This window comes from Myotis myotis, unplaced genomic scaffold, assembly GCF_014108235.1.
Source record: "Myotis myotis isolate mMyoMyo1 unplaced genomic scaffold, mMyoMyo1.p scaffold_m19_p_3, whole genome shotgun sequence".
Classification (NCBI taxonomy): domain Eukaryota; kingdom Metazoa; phylum Chordata; class Mammalia; order Chiroptera; family Vespertilionidae; genus Myotis; species Myotis myotis.
Window position 1 is genome coordinate 105,034,611 of NW_023416335.1, and position 21,679 is coordinate 105,056,289.

The 21,679-nt window shown below is 48.3% G+C and overlaps 2 protein-coding genes across 17 annotated transcripts in view; one reads left to right on the forward strand and one right to left on the reverse strand.

Annotated features, from left to right (window-relative positions):
• The window catches only part of BID (BH3 interacting domain death agonist), a 54,440-nt gene that overhangs the window by 18,451 nt on the left and 14,310 nt on the right, over positions 1 to 21,679 (forward strand). For 6 of the 13 annotated variants that reach the window (XM_036301948.1, XM_036301934.1, XM_036301940.1 and 3 more), the window contains one exon: positions 17,900 to 17,969. The exons of 2 other annotated variants lie outside the window; for them this stretch is intronic. Coding sequence is in view for 9 of the 11 variants with exons in the window: in XM_036301934.1 (XP_036157827.1) it covers positions 17,919 to 17,969 (51 nt within the window). In the remaining 2 variants the exon portion in view is untranslated. Of the gene's footprint in view, positions 1 to 16,686; positions 16,792 to 17,830; positions 17,970 to 21,679 lie in introns of those variants that run through there. 5 more of the 13 variants (XM_036301939.1, XM_036301943.1, XM_036301944.1 and 2 more) reach the window with 3 other exon arrangements.
• The window catches only part of BCL2L13 (BCL2 like 13), a 231,199-nt gene continuing 214,978 nt past the window's right edge, over positions 5,459 to 21,679 (reverse strand). Inside the window, exon 6 of one of the 4 annotated variants that reach the window (XR_004966422.1) lies at positions 5,459 to 5,712. Coding sequence is in view for 3 of the 4 variants with exons in the window: in XM_036301927.1 (XP_036157820.1) it covers positions 18,300 to 18,476 (177 nt within the window). In the remaining variant the exon portion in view is untranslated. Of the gene's footprint in view, positions 5,713 to 18,255; positions 18,477 to 18,665; positions 18,929 to 21,679 lie in introns of those variants that run through there. The other 3 variants (XM_036301930.1, XM_036301927.1, XM_036301929.1) reach the window with 3 other exon arrangements.

Genomic DNA, 21,679 nt, shown 5'->3' on the forward strand with positions numbered 1-21,679 from the left:
GGTATACCCCAAGTGGGAATACATTTTCTAATAGTTTCCTTGGCCACTGTGAGGGCATCAGCCTTTGGCAGCTGAAGTCTTCAATACATTCAGAAAACTACACACAATAAGAACACATTGATAACGCATACTAAGTGGCAGTTGAATGACTATTCTTTAACTTACAGTCATTTTTTACCCATCTTAATTTCTCTGGTTGTGGAGCAGACTGTTGCCAGTTACAAGGGTCTGCAACGAGGGGTCAGTTTTAAAAAAGTATAATAGACTTCACCCTTAGGAACCATAATCAGATTTTGTTGCTGTTGCCTTTGCATGAAAGCTTCAGCATTTCAATACAGAAGGTTAGCTTTTACTATTAAAAAGATTCAGTTTTCTTAAATAACCAAATACCTGATTAAGACAACATAAAATACCAGAATTTATTTGGGTAAAACACAGAATCTTTCTGTCTAGGCAGGCAGTTTTTATTACAGTATCTTCTCTGAAGCAGACCAGTAGTCCAGGAAAACTGTCCTTTTAGCAGCTGAAAGAATATTAAGTTTTAGCACACAATTGATATTAAAATTAAAAAAAAAAAAAAATCCTAACAAGTTTTGTGAAAGGCCACGGCCAGCGTGGCTTTCTGGTTCAAAGGCTTGGAGAAAGAGCTGACGCACAAATTGACATGCAAGACATAGGAATATTAATTTTTAGAATTATGGGAGGAAACCAGAAGAAAACTCAACTAGAGAAGTTAAGTTCCTGCTGAGTCTCTGTTCCCAGCTGCTTTTATTTACTAGAATACACAATTGCCTTTTAGGAATATCAATGGTAATGTTTAGTAAACAGTAAGATTGTCAGGTTTTGGGAGAGTTTGCTTTAGGCCATTGAGTCAGCAGTAGGTAATAACATGTAAATATTCACCCTGTGAATATCAAAAGGAGTCCAGGCCAGCCTTCTGCCAGACTCCTCACATTTATATTAATTACTGTTGATCTTGGTTTCCAGCAAAATTTATTTAATCTTACCTATCCTGATCATACATAAAGTTTCTTTCTCAAGATTTCTTTTTCATAAGTTTATTCACAACTTTTTGGTCCCTTTTAGTTTGTATCATGCTCTCTTACCAATTCAGAAATAACCAGGGCAAAATTACTTTTACTATGTTCCTTAACGGAAACATATCTCCATGCCTAATAACCTTTTTTTAAAGCCAAAATATAACTTATTTTTCTTATATATACAGTTGTTTTCCCTATTATAGTTTTTTTTCAGCTTTAATTATATATATTAGAATTTTTAAACTTTAGAAACTTTAATTTCTGGTGAAAACTAAAAAATAAGCAATTGTGAATTGTTCCACCAGTATTTTTTAGATTAATAATTTTATGAACACATTCCATAATTTCTGGTATATGCTTTTTCATAGTCTTGTCTTTTAATGTGTCACACAACACATATTCCTCAGATACAAATTAATTTTTTTAGTTTATCTGCAATAAGAAGCCAAAGGCAGATAAACTTATGTTCTGTAACTAATGTTTCATTATTTTTTAAATTTAGAAATGATATAGATATTCAGTAACGATCCATCATTTAATTTAGCTAGTAGAACTCTAAAGTTTCAGGTTACCAAGAGATTTAGGAAACCATTTCTAGCCCTAGCCGTTTTTGCCCAGTGGATAGAGTGTCGGCCTGTGAACCGAAGGGTCCCAAATTCCATTCTAGTCTAGGGCGTGTACCTCGGTTGCAGGCTCCTCCCCGGCCCAGGCCTTGGGCTCGTGCAGGAGACAACCAGTCGATGTGTTTCTCTCACACTGGTGTTTCTCTCTGTCTTTCCCTCTCTCTTTCATTCTCTAAAAATCAATGGAAAAATATTCTTGAGTGAGGATTAACAACAACAAAAAAATTATTTCTAAGTACATATAAAATATAATTATTGCCAAAGAGTTCACCTAATAAAAACCTATTTATTCTATTACATTATTTAATTTACTTGCTCTTAATTATGTTTAGACTAGAGGCTCGATGCATGAAATGAAATTCCTGCAAGAGTAGGCTTTCACAGCTGCGGCGGCTGCCTTGATCCCGCCACTGCAGCCCCAGCAGCCCCAGCTTTGTCCGGAAGGTCGTCTGGAAGGACGTCTGGTCTAATTAGCATATTATGCTTTTATTATTATAGACTAGAGGCCCGGTGCACAAAAGTTTGTGCACTCGGCGGGGAGGGGGTGTCCCTCAGCCCGGCCTGTGCCCTCTCGCAGTCTGGAACCCCTCGGGAGATAACGACCTGCTGGCTTAGGCCTGCTCCTGGGTGGCAGAGGGCAGGCCCAATCCCTAGGTGCAGCCCCTGGTCGGGCTCAGAGCAGGGCCAATTGGGGAGTTGGGGCGCCGCCCCCTGTCATGCACAGAGCAGGGCGGATCGGGAGGTTGCGATGCCACCCTCAGTCACGCTCAGGGTTGGGCCGATTGGGGGGTTGGGGCACCACCCCCTGTCACACTCAAGGCAGGGTCAATGGGGAGGTTGCGGCGCCACCCCCTGTCACTCACAGAGCAGGGCCCATCAGGGGGGTTGGGGCTCCGTACCCTGTCACGCACAGAGCAGGGCCAATCAGGGTGTTGGGGCACTGCCCCCTGTCACACACAGAGCTGCAGGGTGATCAGGGGGTTGGGGAGCTCCCCCCTGTCAGGCACAGAGCAGGGCTGATCAGGGGGTTGGGGCGCCTTCCCCTGTCACGAACAGAGCAGGGTGGATAGAGAGGTTGTGGCCCCACCCCGTGTCACACACAGAGCCGCAAGGTGATCAGGGGGTTTGGGCGCTGCCCCGTCACGCTGATCCCGGTGCCGGGAGGCCTCGCGGCTCCGCTGATCCCGGTGCTGGCAGGCATATTACCCTTTTACTATGTAGGATAGAGGCCTGGTGCACGGGTGGGGGCCGGCTGGTTTGCCCTGAAGGGTGTCCTGGATCAGGGTGGGGGTCCCCACTGGGGTGCCTGGCCAGCCTGGGTGAGGGGCTGAGGGCTGTTTGCAGCTGGTCACACACCCTTCAGGGTGGGGGTCCCCACTGGGGTGCCTGGCCAGCCTGGGTGAGGGGATGATGGCTGTTTGCAGCTGGTCACACACCTTCAGGGTGGGGGTCCCCACTGGGGTGCCTGGCCAGTCTGGGTGAGGGGCTGAGGGCTGTTTTCAGGCTGGCGGGTGACTGAAGCTCCCAACTGCTCCTTTTTTTCTTTTTTTCTTTTTTATTCTGGACCAGCTTTAGCTCTGGCTCCAGCTCTGACACCTCTGCTACTGAAAGCAGGTATCTGGTTTGTTTCGGTTCTATAATCGAAACACTGTTTCAACTCCAGCTCTGAGATCCTGGCTGGCTGAAAGCAGGTTTCTGGGGTTTTGTTTAGCTTCTATATTTCAAACTGCAAGCTCAGAGTCCGGCAAGGCAGGCGGGGAACGTTGGTTTCTCCGTCACTGGAGCAAGCAAGCCTCATGTTCGCTTTAAGATGCCTGGCTGCCGGCCGCCATCTTGGCTGGTAGTTAATTTGCATATCTCGCTGATTAGCCAATGGGAAGGGTAGCGGACGTACGCTAATTACCATGTTTCTCTTTTATTAGATAGGATTACTTATGAAAATTATATTATACCAAGTTATTTATCATGCTGAAAAAAATTGTAACAGAGATAACATGAACTTACTTTTTTAACCCAGGTAAAATTAAAGTTTTATATTTAATTTTGATAATTTAAAGGCATGTCTCTTTTAACCAAACCAAACTCAAACCCGCTTTAATACCAAATATTTTCCCAGATTGCATGATCCTGAAAAGCACGGGTACCCTCACAGGTAGCAGGTGCTGATTAGGGGAGGAGGGCATGATTGTTTCCTGGGACTGTAGCTATGGAAACTTTGCAGAGGGTTTTGCAGGCCTTAGAGGGGCGGGCTCTGGCCAGCAGCCCTGTAGCGGTGGTCATCCCTGGAGGTGCTGACAGGGGGAAGGGAGTTAGGGGGGCGCTACGGGGGTGGCGAGACCGAAGGGGGAGTAACTGTCAAACCTTCCCGCTTGGTGCCATTCTTTAAATTGTACCTGGCTGTTTCACAGGTGTACCTGCTCAAGGCGGAGCTCCAATCTCCTGAAGCCAGGTGGGGGCCGGGCCAGAGCGGAGCCAGGCGGGCTAGGAGGGCGGGTTTAGCTCACTGAAGCTTAAGTGAGAATTTCCTTGCTATGAGTACAATTTTCTTTCTGTCGCTTGCCACAAGTTTATAAACCTTACAGCTTGCAGAATGTAACCATTTGGGTTCTGCTTTTAACTTGGACTAGTGTAACTCCTCCATGCAATAAACTGAAAAGAGCCATGCTGTCTAGTCTTGAAGTACCTCCTTTAAACAGAGGTCAAGTAGTAGGCACCTAGCCGTGTCCAGCCTGAAACAGATCAATAACATGATGTTTCAGCCAAGGCCACGGCCCCCAAATCACAGCTATTATTGTCCAAAAGCTCCTTGGCTCTCCCTCTACAGTTTCCTACCCTAAGAGAGGGTCATCACTTGAACAGCTTTCTGTGAAGCTAAGAGGAGAGGACCAGGTAAGGCAGCAACAGCATTTGTACCACTAGAGGGGGCCTTCGGTGGTCAAAGAAAGACCCCTTGGTGTCTCCATCCCGACCAGGTGGGTGGAGCTGAGGGCAGCTACCTTTTCTCTAGTGAGGTAATAGGACATCTGGCTTGCCAACAATGTCTTTTTGACCAGACATGTTCTAGCTGATTAATATCCAAACACCAGAATGTGAGACCAAACTTCTGTCAGACAAGCTTTTTGACAGGGGAACAAATTTTAAACTGATGTGTCAGTCATGCAGCTACCTATAGAGCTTACAACTTACTAGCAACAGCTGCCCAATGCCATTGAGTAACAAGCTGGTTTGGGGTTATTTTGCCCTTCAGTTTTAATGTTATGTAATGTATTTAAATCCTTATTTAAATAAAACTTGTTTTCAGCCCTGGCTAGTGCAGCTCAGTTGGTTGAGCATCATCTGGTTCATCAGAGGTTGTCAGTTTGATTCCCAGTCAGGGCACATGCCCAGATTTTGGGTTTTATCTCTGGGGTGCATGCAGGAGGCAACCAATCCATTTTTCTCTCTCACATCAGTGTTTTACTTACTTTCTCTTCCTCTCCCTTCTTCTCTGTCCCAAGTAGATCCTGGGAAAGGATCTGGGGTGTTTATCTAAGGCGTCCCTTGAGATAAACTTTAACTGTGCGGGTGTGGGACATTCAAGTAGTTGCTAGCAAAGAGGTTACTCTATGCAAGCAGGAACAAGGGCAGGCCTAGGACCGAAAAGACCAGAAGCTTTTATTTTAACTTTAAGCGTACACAAAATAATTCACTTAACTGCTGGAGGAATTACACCACATGAAACATGCAGTTTCAAATCACACAGCACTTTATTACTCACACAAGTTCCTGATGCTGCGGATGCAGGCTTAAAGGGGGATCCCGGTGGTGCTATCCTCTGGGGTCCGGCAGCTGGGCTGGTCCAGTCCAGATGCAGGGGGCCAGCGTTCCTCACCCAAGAGCTCAGTCGCGTCTCAATCAGGAGGTACTGGCCGTTCTTCTGTCGTCTGGCAGGAAGAGGAGCGTGGAGCAGTGTCGCTTGCCAGACTGACAAGAGGACGTGCCTTTGTGGCTGTCTCGACAGGCGAGCAGTTGGCTGATTAGGATCCCCATTTTTAAAGCCTGTATCGCACCTGCAGCAGTTCAAGAGGCTATCAATGAATTAACGTCAATTCACATAGGTTAATCTCAAACAGGGCGAGGGCCTACATGTGGTTATCTAGGGAGAGTACATCACTCACTCAAATGGTTATCTTGACAAGTCACTCTGAGTCAGTTACTGAAGTTCAAATCCTTATTTATGAGGGACACATGCTTCAGGGCAGTGGGGAATGTGTCCTTAATATCACACTTTAAGTTTCAAGGAAAGTTAACTCAAACATTTTAAAACATTTTTTAGACATTTCCAAAGCATTTTTAAACATTTCTATATATTACTGAAACACTCTCTCTCTCTAAAAAACAACAATGAAAATGTTCTTTTAAAAAAAATCTTTATTGTTCAGATTATTACAGATGTTCCTCTTTTCTCCCCCCATAGCTCTCCTCCACCTGGTTCCCACTCCAGGCCTTGCCCACCCCACTCACCTCATTCATAGGTGTAAGTTCATTGTCCAGTCTCTTCCTGCACCCCCCACACCCCCTTACCCCTGAGAATTGTTAGTCTGCTCCCTTTCCATACCCCTGATTCTATTACATTCTCCAGTTTGTTCTGTTTATCAGGTTTTTTATTCATTGGGTTTTTAGGTTCACTTGTTGATACATATGTATTTGTTGTCACTTGGTTGTTCATAATTTTTTTATCTTTGCCTTTTTCTTCTTCCTCTTCTTAGAGAATACTCTTCAGCATTTTATATAATACTGGTTTGGTGGTGATGAGCTCCTTTAGCTTTTTCTTGTCTGTGAAGCTCTTTATCTGACCTTCAATTCTAAATGATAGCTTTGCTGGGTAGAGTAATCTTGGTTGTAGGTTCTTGCTATTCATCAGTTTGTATATTTCTTGCCACTCCCTTCTGGCCTGCATAGTTTCTATTAAGAAATCAGTTGACAGTTGTATGCGTACTCCCTTGTGGGTAACTAACTGTTTTTCTCTTGCTGCTTTTAAGATTCTCTCTTTGTCTTTTGCTCTTGGCATTTAATTATGATGTGTCTTGCTGTGGTCCTCTTTGGATTCCTTTTGTTTGGGGTTCTCTGTGCTTCCTGGACTTGTAAGTTTATTTCTTTCACCAGGTAGGGGAAGTTTTCTGTCATTATTTCTTCAAATAGGTTTTCAATGTCTTGCTCTCTCTCTTCTTCTGGCACCCCCATAATTCGGATGTTGGTACGCTTGAAGTTGTCCCAGAGGCTCCTTACACTATCTTCATATTTTTGGATTCTTTTTTCTTTTTGTTTTTCCGGTTGGGTGTTTTTTGCTTCTTCATATTTCAAATCCTTGACTTGATTCTTAGGATCCTCTAGTCTGCTATTGAATCTCTGTATGTTATTCTTTATTTCAGTCAGTGTATGCTTCATTTCTAATTGGTCCTTTTCCATATCCTTGAAGGTCTCACTACATTTCTCGGAGGTTTCTAGAAGATTCTTGAGTAACCTTATAACCGTGGTTTTGAACTCTATATCCAGTATTTTGCTTTCATCCATTTCTTTCATTTGTGACTTGTTTCTTTGTCTCCCTGTGTTTGTTTCTATGTACTGGGTAGTTGCTATGTCTCCTTGAGTTGATAGAGTGGCCTTGTGTGGTAGGTGTTCTATAGGGCCCAGTGGCTCAGCCTCCCCAATCACCTGAGGTGGACGCTCTTGGTGCACCCCTTTGTGAGCTGTGTGCACAGTCTTGTTGTAGTTAAGCCTTGATTGCTATTGGTAGCACTGGGAGGAATTGATCTCCAGGCCAATTGGCTGTGATGACCAGCTGTGTCTACACTGGAAGATCTGTTGCGCAGGAGACACCCTTATGGGGTAGGACTTACTTCAGTGGGGCTTTGGTGCTCACTGAGTCTGCCCCTTGAGTGTGTCTCTTATAGATGTGAAGAGTTGTAATCTGGTATGGTCTCACACTGACCACTGGGTACACTGGCTCTTGCATCTCCAAGGAGGTGCAAGGTCAGCCAGTGTTTGGGGCCACCCACCAGGAGCTACAGAGACATCTGCAGATTCCTCCTCTTTGTATGGGGTTTGGAGGTGCCCAGACGAGGCCCAGCTGTGAAAGAAGGCAGGCTGTTGCTGCCGGCCTTGGGCCTTCTTTTGGAAGCTCTGGGGCTCTATGACCCAGCTGCAGTTTGACAGGTTTTAGGCGGAGAAAGGATGGGCCATTTATATGCAAAAGCCGAAGTGCACAGCTTGGGTAGGGTTGTACATTGGGTTGGGCGGGGTTCTCTGGGAATCACCAGGGCGGAGCAAACAGCAATGGCTGCGTCAGCCCTGCACCAGAGAGATTCCTGGGTCTCTGCATCCTGCACCCCTGTACAGGAACAATGATAGCTGCGAGCACCTCTGAGAGAAAGCCGCCCTTGCATTCCTGTCCTGATGCCAGACAGTTTCTCCCCATATGTGTCTGGGTCCTCTAGAGTCTTGCCTGGAACTGGAGTTCAGAGCAAGCAGGAGCTTGTATCTCCCTCCCGATTAAAAGAGCAGCACATCCAGGTGCCAGCACTTTCCATGCCTCCGCACCTCTTACCAGTCTCAATGCGCTTTCTTCACCTCTCTAGTTGTGGAACTTCCACTCAGCCTGCTTTCCCATGGTTTGGGTGGTAGTTGTTCTGCCTTTTAGTTGTAGTTTTGATGTGGTTGTGACAGGCAGCAAGTATAGGTGTTTACCTATGCCACCATCTTGGTTCTTCCGAAAATGTATTTTTTAAAATAAAAACTTGTTTTCAGCCCTGGCTCTTTTGACTCAGTGGATAGAGTGTCAGCCCGAAGACTGAAGGGTCCTAGCCGGCATGTGCAGGAGGCAAACGATTGATGTGTCTCTCTCACATTGATGTTTCTCTCTCTCTCTGTCTCTCCCCTTCACTCCCGCTCTCTCTAACAATCAATGGAAAAATATCCTCGGATGAGGAAGGAAGGGAAGGGAAGAGAGGTGAAGGGAGGGGAGGGGAAGGGAGGGGAGGAGGGGGAGGGAGGGGAAGGGAAGGGACTTGTTCTCAGAAACAAAACAAAAAACCTATTCCCCATGTTTCAGCCCATGTTGGTTTAAGTAATTTTGTTTGCTTAGTTGTGGTGGCTCCCTTTTGTTCCTTCATTCTTTACTCAACACCAAGGCCCAGAAAAGTGGACTAGCTCTCTGTCCTGCTTCTCTCTTTTCAGGTGGCACTTTCTTTTCTGGATCCCCAGTCTGGGTTGGCTTCTACATTCTACTCTATATCTACGTCTTTATTTTTAACCTTATGTACAAGTTGGGGCAAAAGTAAGTTTACAGTTGTGAATACGTGAAACAGAGTTTGTTCTTGTATTATTATTAACCATTTGTACGCCATAAGTGTCTATAGACGCAAGCGGTGGACCTATTTTAATTAAACTCAAAATATCGTGGCAGTTAACTGTTAAATTGTATTATTTTCCATACGAACAACTGTAAACCTACTATTGCCCCAACCTATATATAAAAATATCTATCCTATCTAATAAAAGAGAAACATGGTAATTAGCCATACCTCCACTACCCTACCCATTGGCTAATCCGGGCGATATGCAAATTAACTGCCAACCAAGATGGCGGCCGGCAGCCAGGCATCTTAAAGCGAACATGAGGCTTGCTTGCTGCAGTGACGGAGGAAGCCAACGTTCCCCGCCTGCCTTGCCGGCCTCTGAGCTTGCAGTTTGAAACATTGTTACAAATATAGAAGCTAAATAAAACCCCAGAAACCTGCTTTCAGCTAGTCGGGATCTCAGAGCTGGAGTTGAAACAGTGTTTCGATTATAGAACCGAAACAAACCAGATACCTGCTTTCAGCAGTCGAGGCCTCAGAGCTGGAGCCAAGCCTCAGAGCTAAAGCTGGCCCAGAATAAAAAAAAAAAGAAAAAAGGGAGCAGTTGGGAGCTTCAGTCACCCGCCAGCCTGAAAACAGCCCTCAGACCCTCACCCAGACTAGCCAGGCACCCCAGTGGGGACCCCCACCCTGAAGGGTGTGTGACCAGCTGCAAACAGCCATCATCCCCTCACCCAGGCTGGCCAGGCACCCCAGTGGGGACCCGCACCCTGAAGGGGATGTGACCAGCTGCAAACAGCCATCAGCCCCTCACCCAGGCTGGCCATTTACCCAAGCGGGACCCCCACCCTGATCCAGGACACCCTTCAGGGCAAACCAGCCGGCCCCGACCCGTGCACCAGGCCTCTATTCTATATAGTAAAAGGGTAATATGCCTCCCAGCACCGGCATCAGCGGAGCCGCGAGGCCTCCCGGCACCGGTATCAGCGTGACAGGGGGCAGCGCCCAAACCCCCTGATCTCCCTGCGGCTCTGTGTGTGACAGGGGCGGGGCCATAACCTCCCTATCCGCCCTGCTCTGTTCGTGACAGGGGAAGGAGCCCCAACCCCCTGATCAGCCCTGCTCTGTGCCTGATAGGGGGGAGCTCCCCAACCTCCTGATTGCCCTGCGGCTGTGTGTGTGACAGGGTACGGCGCCCCAACCCCCTGATCGGCCCTGCTCTGTGTGTGACGGGGCGGTGCCTAAACTCCCCTATCGGCCCTACTCTGTGAGTGACAGGGGGGAGCTCCTCAACCCCCTGATCGGCCCTGCTCTGTGCGTGACAGGGTGGAGCTCCCCACCCCCCTGATGGGCCCTGCTCTGTGCGTTACAGGTGGGAGCTCCCCAACCCCTGATCGACCCTGCTCTGTGCGTGACATGGTATGGAGCCCCAACCCCCCTGATGGGCCCTGCTCTGTGAGTGACAGGGGGCAGCGCCCCAACCCCCTGATTGGCCCTTCTCTGTGCGTGACAGGGGTGGTGCCGCAACCTCCCCATCGACCCTGCCTTGAGTGTGACAGGGCGGTGCCCCAACCCCCCAATCGGCCCTACCCTGAGCGTGACTGAGGGTGGCATCGCAACCTCCCAATCCGCCCTGCTCTGTACATGACAGGGAGCGGCGCCCCAACTCCCCGATCAGCTCTGCTCTGAGCCCGACCAGGGGCTGCAACTAGGGATTGGGCCTGCCCTCTGCCACCCGGGAGCAGGCCTAAGCCAGCAGGTCGTTATCTCCCGAGGGGTCCCAGACTGCGAGAGGGCACAGGCCAGGCTGAGGGATCCTCCCTCCCCCCCGAGTGCACAAATTTTTGTGCACTGGGCCTCTAGTCTATATATAAAAGCCTAAGCGACTGTTACAACCGAACGACTGGAATGACTGGTCAACCAGTCGCACTGACCACCAGGGGGCAGACGCTTAATGCAGGAGCTGCCCCCTGGTGGTCAATGCGCTCCAAAAGCCAACCTCCCACGATCTTGCCTGGCCCCCCTGATTGGCCCCGATGGGGGGGCTGGCCAGCCAACCTCCTGCGGCCCCTCCCCCCGGCCGGCCATCCAATTTCCCACAGTCCCTCCCCCTAGGCCCCAATTGGGGGGCTGGCCAGCCAACCTCCCATGATCCCTATCCCCTGCTGACCGGCCCCCCGATAGGCCCCGATCGGGGACCAGCTGGCCAACCTCCCAGGGTCCCTCCCCCTGGCCAACCGGTCTCCCAATCGGCCTCGATCACTGGCTAGGCTGAGGGACACCCCCACCCTGTGCACGAATTCATGTACCAGGCCTCTAGTATCTTTATAAAGATACTAGTGGCCCGGTGCATGGGGTGTGTGGTGTCCCTCAGCCCAGCCTGCACCCTCTCCAATCTAGGACCCTCGAAGGATGTCCTACTGCCGGTTTACAGGGGTCTGGCCTAAGCTGACAGTTGGACATCCCTCTCACAATCCGGGACTGCTGGCTCCTAACCACTCACCTGCCTGCCTGCCTGATTGCCCCTAACCACTCTGCCTGCCAGCCTGCTTGCCCCAAACTGCCCTCCGCCGCCGGCCTGCTTGCCCCCAAATGCCCCCCCGCCAGCCTGATTACCCCCAACTGCCCCCCGTGCCAGTGTGCTTGCCCCCAACTACCCCCCCTTGCTGGCCTGCTCGCCCCCACTTTGCCTCCCCACTGGCCTGCTCGCCCCCAACTGTGCCCCCTTCTGGTCTGCTTATCCCCAACGGCCCCGCCCCCCATCAGCCTGATCACTCACAACTGCCCTCCCTGCTTGGCCTCTAACTGCCTCTACCTCAGCCCCGCCACCATGGCTTTGTCCAGAAGAACATCTGGAAGGTCTCCTGGAAGGTCTCCCAGTCTAATTAGCATATTACCCTTTTACTAGTATAGATAGAGGCCTGGTACATGGGTGGGGGCCGGCTGGTTTGCCCTGAAGGGTGTCCCGGATCAGGGTGGGGGTCCCACTGGGGTGCCTGGGCAGCCTGGGTGAGGGGCTGAGGGCTGTTTTCAAGCTGCCCACAGCCCCTTCAGGGTGGGGGGTCCCGCTGGGGTGCCTGGCCAGCCTGGGTGAGGGGCTGAGGGCTGTTTTCAAGCTGCCCACAGCCCCTTCAGGGTGGGGGGTCCCGCTGGGGTGCCTGGCCAGCCTGGGTGAGGGGCTGAGGGCTGTTTTCAGGCTGGCCATGCCCCCCGGCAACCCAAGCTCCCAGCCTCTCCTTTTTATCTTTTTTTTCCCAGCACCTCCTTGAGCGGAGGCCAGGGCAGGTGGAAGCAGGTATCTGGGATTTATTTATCATCTGTAATTTATAGCCTTAAGCAGAGCCCAGGGTTGGCCAGGGCAGGCGGGAAGCTTGGCTTCCTCCATTGCCAGGGGCAACCCAAGCCTCCTGCTCCTCCAGCTCCGTGGACACCATCATCTTAGTTGGGTTAATTTGCATTCTTGCTCCTGATTGGCTAGTGGGTGTAGTGGAGTGGCAGAGTGATGGTTAATTTGCATGTTTCTCTTTTATTACTGTAGATATCTATAAAAATAGATATAAATATCTATATATTATATACTAGAGGCCCAGTGCATGAAATTCATGCACAAGGGGGGGGGGGTCCCCTCAGCCCAGCTTACACCCTCTCCAATCTGGGACCCCTCGGGGGATGTCTGACTGCCAGTTTAGGTCCGATCCCTGTGAGGGCAGTCGGACATCCCTCACAATCCTGGACCGCTGGCTCCTAATTGCTCACCTGCCTGCCTGCCTGATCACCCCTAACTGCCCCCGCCTGCCAGCCTGATCGCCCCTCACTGCCTCTGCGTGTCTGCCTGATCTCCCCTAACTGCCCCCCCACACCCCCCCGCCGGCCTGGCCACCCCCAACTGCCCACCGCCGCCCCCGCCAGCCTAGTCGCCCCTCACTCCCCCCCCCGCCAACCTAATCATCCCCAACTGCCCCCCACCCCGCCCCCGGCTAGTTTGGTCACCCCCAACTGCACCCTCTCACCCCGTCGACCTGGTCACCTCTTACTGCCCACCCCCCGCCAGCCTGGTTGCCCCCAACTGCTCCCCCCCTTGCTGGCCTGGTCGCCCCTCACTAACTCCCCTGCCAACCTGGTTGCCCCACACAGCCTGCTGTTCAGTCATTTGATCGTCCCTTACTAACCCTCCTGCTGGCCTGGTCGTCCCATGCAGCCTGCTATTCAGTCTTTTGGTTGTCCCTCACTAACTCCCCTGCCAGCCTGGTCCTATGCAGCCATCTTTTGAGGGCGTGAGGGTTAATTTGCACACTTTCCTCTATATTATATAGGACTAGAGCCCGGTGCACAAAATTTGTGCACTGGCGGGGGCGGGTGTCCCTCAGGCCCACTTGTGCCCTCTCACAGTCTGTGACCCCTCGGGAGATAAAGACCTGCTGGCTTAGGCCCGCTCCCAGGTGGCAGAGGGCAGGCCCAATCCCTAGGTGCAGCCCCTGGTTGGGCTCAGAGCAGGGCTGATTGGGGAGTTGGGACACCACCCCCTGTCATGCACAGAGCAGGGTGGATCGGGAGGTTGCGATGCCACTCCCAGTCATGCTCAGGATAGGGCCGATTGGGGGGTTGGGGCACCGCCCCCTGTCACACTCAAGGCAGGGTTGATAGGGAGGTTGCGGTGCCACCCCCGTCACGCACAGAGCAGGGCCAATCAGGGGGTTGGGGCGCTGCCCACTGTCACGCACAGAGCAGAGCCGATCAGGGGGTTGGGGAGCTCCCCCTTGTCAGCACAGAGCAGGGCCAATCAGGGGGTTGGGGAGCTCCCCCCTGTCACGCACAGAGCAGGGCCCATCAGGGGGTTGGGGAGCTCCCCCCTGTCACACACAGAGTAGGGCCGATAGGGGAGTTGGGGTGCTCCCCGTGTCATGCACAGAGCAGGGCCGATCAGGGGGTTGGGGAGCTCCCCCCTATCAGGCACAGAGTAGGGCCAATAGGGGAGTTTGGGCACCACCCCCTGTCACACACAGAGCAGGGCGGATCAGGGGTTTGTGGCCCCGCGCCCTGTCACACACAGAGCCACAGGGTGATCAGGGGGTTTGGGCGCTGCCCCCTGTTACGCTGCTCCAGGGGCCAGGAGGCCTCGCGGCTCTGCTGATCCCAGTGCTGGGAGGCCTCGCGGCTCCACTGATCCCAGTGCTGGGAGGCTCTGCTGATCCCAGGCTGGGAGGTCTCACGGCTCTGCTGATCCCGGGGCATGAGGCCTCGTGGCTCCACTGATCCCGGTGCTGGGAGGCATATTACCCTTTTACTATATAGGATAGAGGCCTGGTGCATGGGTCGGGGCCGGCTGGTTTGCCCTGAAGGGTGTCCTGGATCAGGGTGGGGGTCCCGCTTGGGTGCCTGGCCAGCCTGGATGAGGCGATGATGGCTGTTTGCAGCTGGTCACACCCCCTTCAGGGTGGGGGTCCCCACTGGGGCGCCTGGCCAGTCTGGGTGAGGGGCTGAGGGCTGTTTTCAGGCTGGTGGGCGACTGAAGCTCCCAACCTCTCCTTTTTTTCTTTATTCTGGGATTTATTTACCTTCTATGGCTGTCACTTGAACTGAGAGCCCGCTTTAGCTCTGAGGCTTGGCTCCAGCTCTGAGACCTCAGCTGCTGAAAGCAGGTATCTGAGTTTGTTTGGATTCTATAATTGAAACACTGTTTCAGCTCCAGCTCTGAGGCCAGCCAACTGAAAGCAGGTTTCTGGGGTTTATTTACCTTCTATAATTGCAACATTGTTTCTTAGAGTGCAAGCTCAGAGGCCAGGAGCGGCAGGTGGGAAACCTTGGCTTCCTCCGTCACTGGAGCAAGCAAGCCTCCTATTTGCTTCAGCTGCCTGGCTGCCGGCTGCCATCTTGGTTGGCATTTAATTTGCATATCTCGCTGATTAGCCAATGGGGAGGGTAGTGAAGTTATGGTTAATTACCATGTTTCTCTATTGTTAGATAGGATAGCTTTTCCTGGCATGCAGTAGGTGTAACCAGTAACCAGACAACCAAGAGGTCCGTGCTGCCTGTCACCACTTGAGCCAATTAAGCAGAGACAGAGTTGAATCATATATGAGCGTTTATTCCAATAATGTGGGCAGTATGGGAGAGGAGCAGGTCATCCACAAAAATCTGCTCTGACTCCCCTTGCCAGTTGTCTGGTTATATACACAAGAGGGAGAAGATAGTTACATGCAGCTGCGAGCTACAAGTGTAACATAGAAAGGGGAGGGTAGAGTCTGCAGCCCAGCCTTCAGGAGCTCAAAGTCTGATAACCAGGTGGCTAATCTTCTATGATGTTACAAACAGCTCAGGCCATTCCTGGGACTGGAGCATGGTCAGTGTTCCTGAGAAAAACTCCCAGAGAGGGTCAGGGTCCAGGTGCAGCAACCAAATCAAAGCGTTCCCTGTCCTTGGTCTGTTCTCAAAATGTATTTCTTTACTTAGCTGGTTTGGCTCAGTGGATAGAGTGTCGGCCTGCATACTAAAGGGCCCCAGGTTTGATTCTGGTCAAGGGCATATGTCTCGGTTGTGAGCTTGATCCTCAGTAGGGGATGTGCAGTAGGCAGCCAATCAATGATTTTCTCTCATCATTGGTGTTTCTATCTCTCTTTCCCTCTCCCTTCCTCTCTGAAATCAATAAAGATATACTAGTATTTTTAAAAAAACGTATTTCTTTTCTGAGTAATGGACCCATTGAGGCATCTTATCTTTTTACAGTCTTGTTGCATCCTCCAGTTTCCCAGGGTCTATAAGAAAACGTTTTATCCATAGTTAGTGAGGTGAATAATTATTAGACAACTGTGGCTCTATTCTCATTACATGTCCTTCCCCACTCTCATAGGCACTGTGAATTTTGATGGCTACATTAATGATTGGGTTCTTATAACAGCACACACTTTTAAAAATAGTGTTTGTATTTATAATTCTTTGTTGTTGTTGTTGGTAAATAAGCTTCAATGGGGCAGGGACCTGTGGGTCATTTATACCATTGTTCTTCTAGCCCCAAACACAATGCCTGCATTAAACAAGCTCAAAATGAGTGCCACACTCAAAGTCAGATAGGTGATTAAGTGGTGGGCTGGGGATGGATGGGGTGTAATGTTGAGTGACCTTGAGGTTTGCCTGGTGCTTGGTTAGGTGCGTGTGGTAGGCAATAGAGTCTTGCTCTTTTTTACTGAAGACAAGTGGTTGTCTTTGTTTTTTACGGCCTGAGTGTTTAGGAGCCACAATAATTTGCCAGAGTTGACAGGTTTTGCCCTACACAATGATCTTTTCATTTGGTGCCACCTAATATTTTGTGTGAATACACACACACAGGCAAATGCATTTTAAAATAGGATTAAAATGAGTGGACCCTGAGGCTGGAGGGTGGAGCCTGGGATGCTCTCAGCACCTGGGTAGTCTCTGTGCTAAGGAGAGCACCAGAGTCTACTCACTTTGTTCAGTTTGTTTGGACATCTCTATATGGATGCACTCACAGATCTCTTGTTCTTTTTCATGGTTATATATATATATCCCATTTTATGGATATAATCTTTTAAATTCAATCTTCAGTTGACTTTTGTCTGGTCAGTTGTTTGTGATGGTTTATTTAGTTGGAATATATGCCATATGGAACTTTAATCTTGTGTGTAATTATCAACTATGCATCCTCTCTCTTTTGTTATAAACATTTTACAGGAACTCTTTCTATATGAACAAATTACCTTATCTCCTCATCTACTAAGTCAACATCAGCACTGTACACTGCCTGCTTCTCAGCATGCTGTGTGGAACAAAGTGATGGTAATGTGGAGCGCCAAGAGCTGTTGTACTAGTATGCTGAGGGGACGGGTTGGTGCTTTTGATTTGGGTTGTTTTCCTGAGCAGGATGCAAGGGTGATTTCTTTCCCAGGTCCTTGTCTAGATGGATTTGAAGAATTAAGCCATGGACAAAAGGTGGTAGATGAAAGGGTGGAAATTTATTGGAAGCAAATACAGACTCCCATGTAGGAAGGGGGTCCCAAGGGGGTAACCCACTAAGCTCTTTTTTGCTAAGGTTTATAAAGGCTGCAGTTCTTTGTCTCTTGATGCTGCCTTCCAATTGGTCACTCTTTGTAGCTTCAAAGCCCAAACCCCACGTAGTGCCTCCCCTTTCTCTCCCCCTTATCTTGTAACATTTCTCTATCTCCTGTGAAGGGATGTCTTCCTCTTTCTCTCATACCCTGTGGCTTTTCCTTATCTTCTGTGAATGGATGGCTTCCTCTCCCCTTATGCTTTTTTTCCCTCTCTCTCTGTGAATGTGTGCCTTCTGGCGGCTTCAAGCCCTCATATGCATTCCTCCCCCATGGACCCTCTTTTTTCCTAAACTCCCTAAACCTGCCTATTTTTATCCCTAAAACTCCTTTCACTTTTGTTGTTAGAAGGAATAGTTGTTGTAGTTGCCCTATTAGTGTAATAATAAAATGGATTGCCTGAAAACTTCTAGGTATGATGCTTTATTAGCTAAGTTTATTCTTGTAGGAAACTCACTAATATAAGTATTTACTTAAATAGTATTCATAATCAGACTGCCCTCCTTGCTTGCTTGGTGAGGTCTTAGCATCATGAGCTGGGTGGAAGAGTGGGCCCTGAGGCTGGAGGGTGGAGCCTGGGATGCCCTCAGCATCTTGGCAAGCTTCTACTGAGGAGAGCTCCAGAGTCCACTCACTGGGCTGCTGCTTAATTTCTGTGCAAGGAGGTAAGTGGCCATCCAAGGCCAGCTGGTGGGATGGCGAGGGGAGCCCATTGTGGGGCTGAAGTGCCTCAGAGCCAGGGCTCAGGACAGCATTCTTGATTCCTTCAGGAGGATCCCAGAGGGGTATCCCTACAGGGACCCAGCACCCACCCTGTATGTCTGTGTGTCCCCTTCCAGTCTGCTGCCTTGGACACCTATGAGCCGGAATCCAGTCAAGCCTCCAGCTGCCTGTGCCATGGATCCCAAGGTCAGATGCTTCTGGAGGAGGGATTTGGGGAGCAAGGGCAGCTGAAACCAGCTTGTTCTTTATGCTTAAGACCAGCCCGACCTATGTGACAGCCCCGTAGAAGGGGCCTCGCATTTCCAGCCGACTCGGGTGTGTTAAAGTCAAAAACCACTGAAACCTGTGAAGAATTTTTGTGAGTTTATTTGAGCCAAACTGTTGACATATGCCAGGAAGCAGAACCTCAACGAATTTTGATAATGCTTCAGAGAATGGCAGCTTACATCTGTATTTATACATTACAATCAAAGGAAAGGGACGTAGATGGGTTACATGAAATTCATTGGTGATAGATTAAGGAGGTGGGATAAACCAAAGCGGGGAGACCTCTGGGATAGGGTAAAAAGTGAAATGATGGACATGTGCTTCTTTTACACACATGGGTACAGGATAGCTTAACATAATTAACAGTTGACAATTAACTTGATAACAATAACAATGAGGGAATGTCCTGGTGCCATTTGTTGTGCCCTGAGGGATCCAGAAAAAAGGGAAGTTACAAGTTACCCAGACATTTCACAGGTATGTTATCTTAGAGGCAAAAAGACAATGGGCTCAGTAAAGATCTAAGTTGATCTTTGTCAGGGAAAATACTGGCCTAGGACATGACTACCCACCATAACCTGTTTGTAGTTAAATATTTAATTTTCAGACCATCTTTTGTGGTTATTTTAGGTCTTTGAGTTTGTACAACCGCCATGCAGGCCTTCCCTGAACTAGTCAGCTTAGCATATGGCCCCTTTCGTCCACAGGTGCCGTAAACAGAGGAGAGAAAGCCCCTCTCACCTCTGTCCTCTCCTGCTTTCCTCCTTTTCCCTTCTGCTCTTCAGCCCTCCTCCTATACCTTCTGTCTTGCTTCAAGGAAGCTTTCCTTTTTCTTTTTCTTTATTTTTTAAATTTTGATTGATTGATTGATTGATTGACTTTAGAGAGAGGGAGAGAGATGAAGGGGGAAAAGAGAGAGACAAACATCAATTTGTTGTTACACTTATTTATGCATTCTTGGTTGCTTATTTTATGTGTTCTAACTGGGGATTGAACCCACAACCATGGTGAATCAGGATGATGCTTAACCAACTGAGCTACTTGGCCAGGGTCAAGGAGGCTTTCTGATTTGAGACCATTTAAAAGCTATAGAGTGCCTGACCAATGTGGCTCACTGGTTGAGCATTGACCTATGAAGCAGATTTATAGGTTCAATTCCTGGTCAGGGCACATACCTGGGTTTCGGGCTCAATCCTCAGTGTGGGGAGTGTAGGAGGCAGCCAACTAATGATTCTCTCTCATCATTGATGTTTCTATCTCTCTCCTTCTCCTTTCCTCTCTGAAATCAATAAGAAAACATATATATATATATATATATATATATATATATATATATATATATATGTGTGTGTGTGTGTGTGTGTGTGTGTGTGTGTGTATAAAAGGTATACAGTTTTGGGGACATATGTAATACTTTGAACATTAAATATAAATTTTAAAAAATAAATCATATAAAAATACACACACACACACACACACACACACACACAGAATAAAAGCTATAGAGTTATTGGAAGAGACCAGAGGTCGTATAGGCTATTCCCCCTGCCTTCAATAGGATGGTACTTAAACTGTGCCTTGTCTATACTTTTGAATGAGCTTAGAAGAGAAAATCACGGCATATTCAATCAATTGTTCTTTATTCATCTACTTACTATAAGTCTTTCTATTTCCTTTCTTTGCCAAATTCTATAATGTTTTCAAGGCCACCAGCACCAGGGCTGGCTGGTGTGCACACCCCAGCCTTCTGCTGCTCCCACTGCCCACTGAGGAAGGGATTTGTAAAAAGGTTTGTGGTTAATGAACTCAGTGGCCCACAGGTTCTGAACCCGAGCAGCACCTGGCACCCAGGTTTGCAGTAAGTACTGTTGAACAGCCTTCTAAAGCATGGGAACTGCTTGGTAGCTGGAGGGCCAGAGACATCCCAAGCTTAGCAGAGACATTAGTTGCTTGAACAGAAGAGAGCTCTCTGTGCAGAAAAAGGCCTATTCAAAGACCTAAACACTTCTATTCTGGTCCTTTAAACCTACCCATTGTTGCCTCTTACAGCTTGCAACTCTGTCCTCTCTTCTGTATTTTTGAGCTGTCTTTGGGTTAGAACCACACTGCCTCCTTATGCTTGAGTAGCTCGTCAACTTTAGGAGTGCTGTCTCCCACAGCATCCTATTTCTCCTGACATCCCTTCAGTTTAGGAAGGTGGATATAATTACTCTCAAATTCTTTCTCATGTTCTTTTTTTCCCCTGCAAGGTGAGAAACAGACACAAGTGCCCAGTGTCCCACAGAATCAGGGTTCACAGTGAAACAGAGATCAATTTCTGCTGATATGTCAGGGTTTGGCCTCTTCCCCCACCATCAGAATTTTATTCCTGTCATAGATTTTTCTTACTTTTTTCTTCAATTATTTTGTCTCAGTGTTTTTAAAGTGTGGTAAAATGTTAAAGATTGTGGTAAAACATACGTACTATAAAATTTATCATTTTAACCATTTTAAGTGTCTGTTTAGTGGCATTAAGTACATTCACATTGCTGTGCCACCATTACCACTACCATCCACAGAAGTTCCATCTTCTCCATTTGAAACTCTGTCCCCATTAAACATGCACTTCCCATCACCCCAGCCCCACTCTCCTTTCTGTTTCTCTGAATTAGATGAATTCCAGTACCTCATAGAAGTAAAGTCACATAGTATTTGTCCTTTGGTGTCTGGATTATTTCAGTTACCATAATATCTTGGGTTTGTATTTTTATTTTTTTACTACTTGTATGGTTCATCCATCTTGTAGCATTCTTCTTTGATTTTTATAGAAAGTAAGTAAGATTGGTTTTGTGGGATTTTTTCTTTTTTTCTGTTTATTTGCTGCTCTTTTCACCAGGTTTGGGAACCAGGATTATGCAAATTTATCAAACACGCTGGATAGCTTTCCATCTTTTTCTCTGCACATAACTGATTTTATAGCATGCCTCCTTTAGATGAAGTTTGTAGTATTTCCAGCAAGACTTCTAAGTTTTGACCATTTCTCTTAAAAATTTTTTTCCTATGACCTAAATGATTAACTATTATCAAATCTTTTATCTTTTTGAGATACCCATTTTAACTTTCATTACTGGATCAAAAAAGGTCATACTATCACCAGCTCTTATTTGTTCTTAGAGTTCAATACTGTCAGTCTTCTGAGCCTACTGCCTATTCTGTGGAACAGTCCAGCCTATTTATTAGAATGGAGTCTGCTCATGCTGCTTCCCAGCCAGCCTGGTGCTCAACATTTGGCTGCATGGGTCACTCTTGGCTTCTGGACATCCTTTCCTTCCCCTCCCTGTCAATTCTATTCTTTTAATTTTCCATGGCAAAGGCCAAGATTACTGAAGTTATATTTGATAAGCTGATCTGGCATAGTGGGTAGCAACAACTGCTCTGCATCCAGACTTTGGACACCTATTTATCAACCTCTAGATCGAAAGGAAGTCCTCGGGCAAAAACTGCCTGTATTAGTTTTCTGGGGCTTTTGAAACAAAGTACCACAAGCGGAGTGTTTTCTCTCACAGTTCAGGAGGCTAGAAGTCTGAAATCAAGGTGTCAGCAACGTTGGTTCCTTGTGGGGCTCTGATGCAGAATCTGTCCCATGCCTC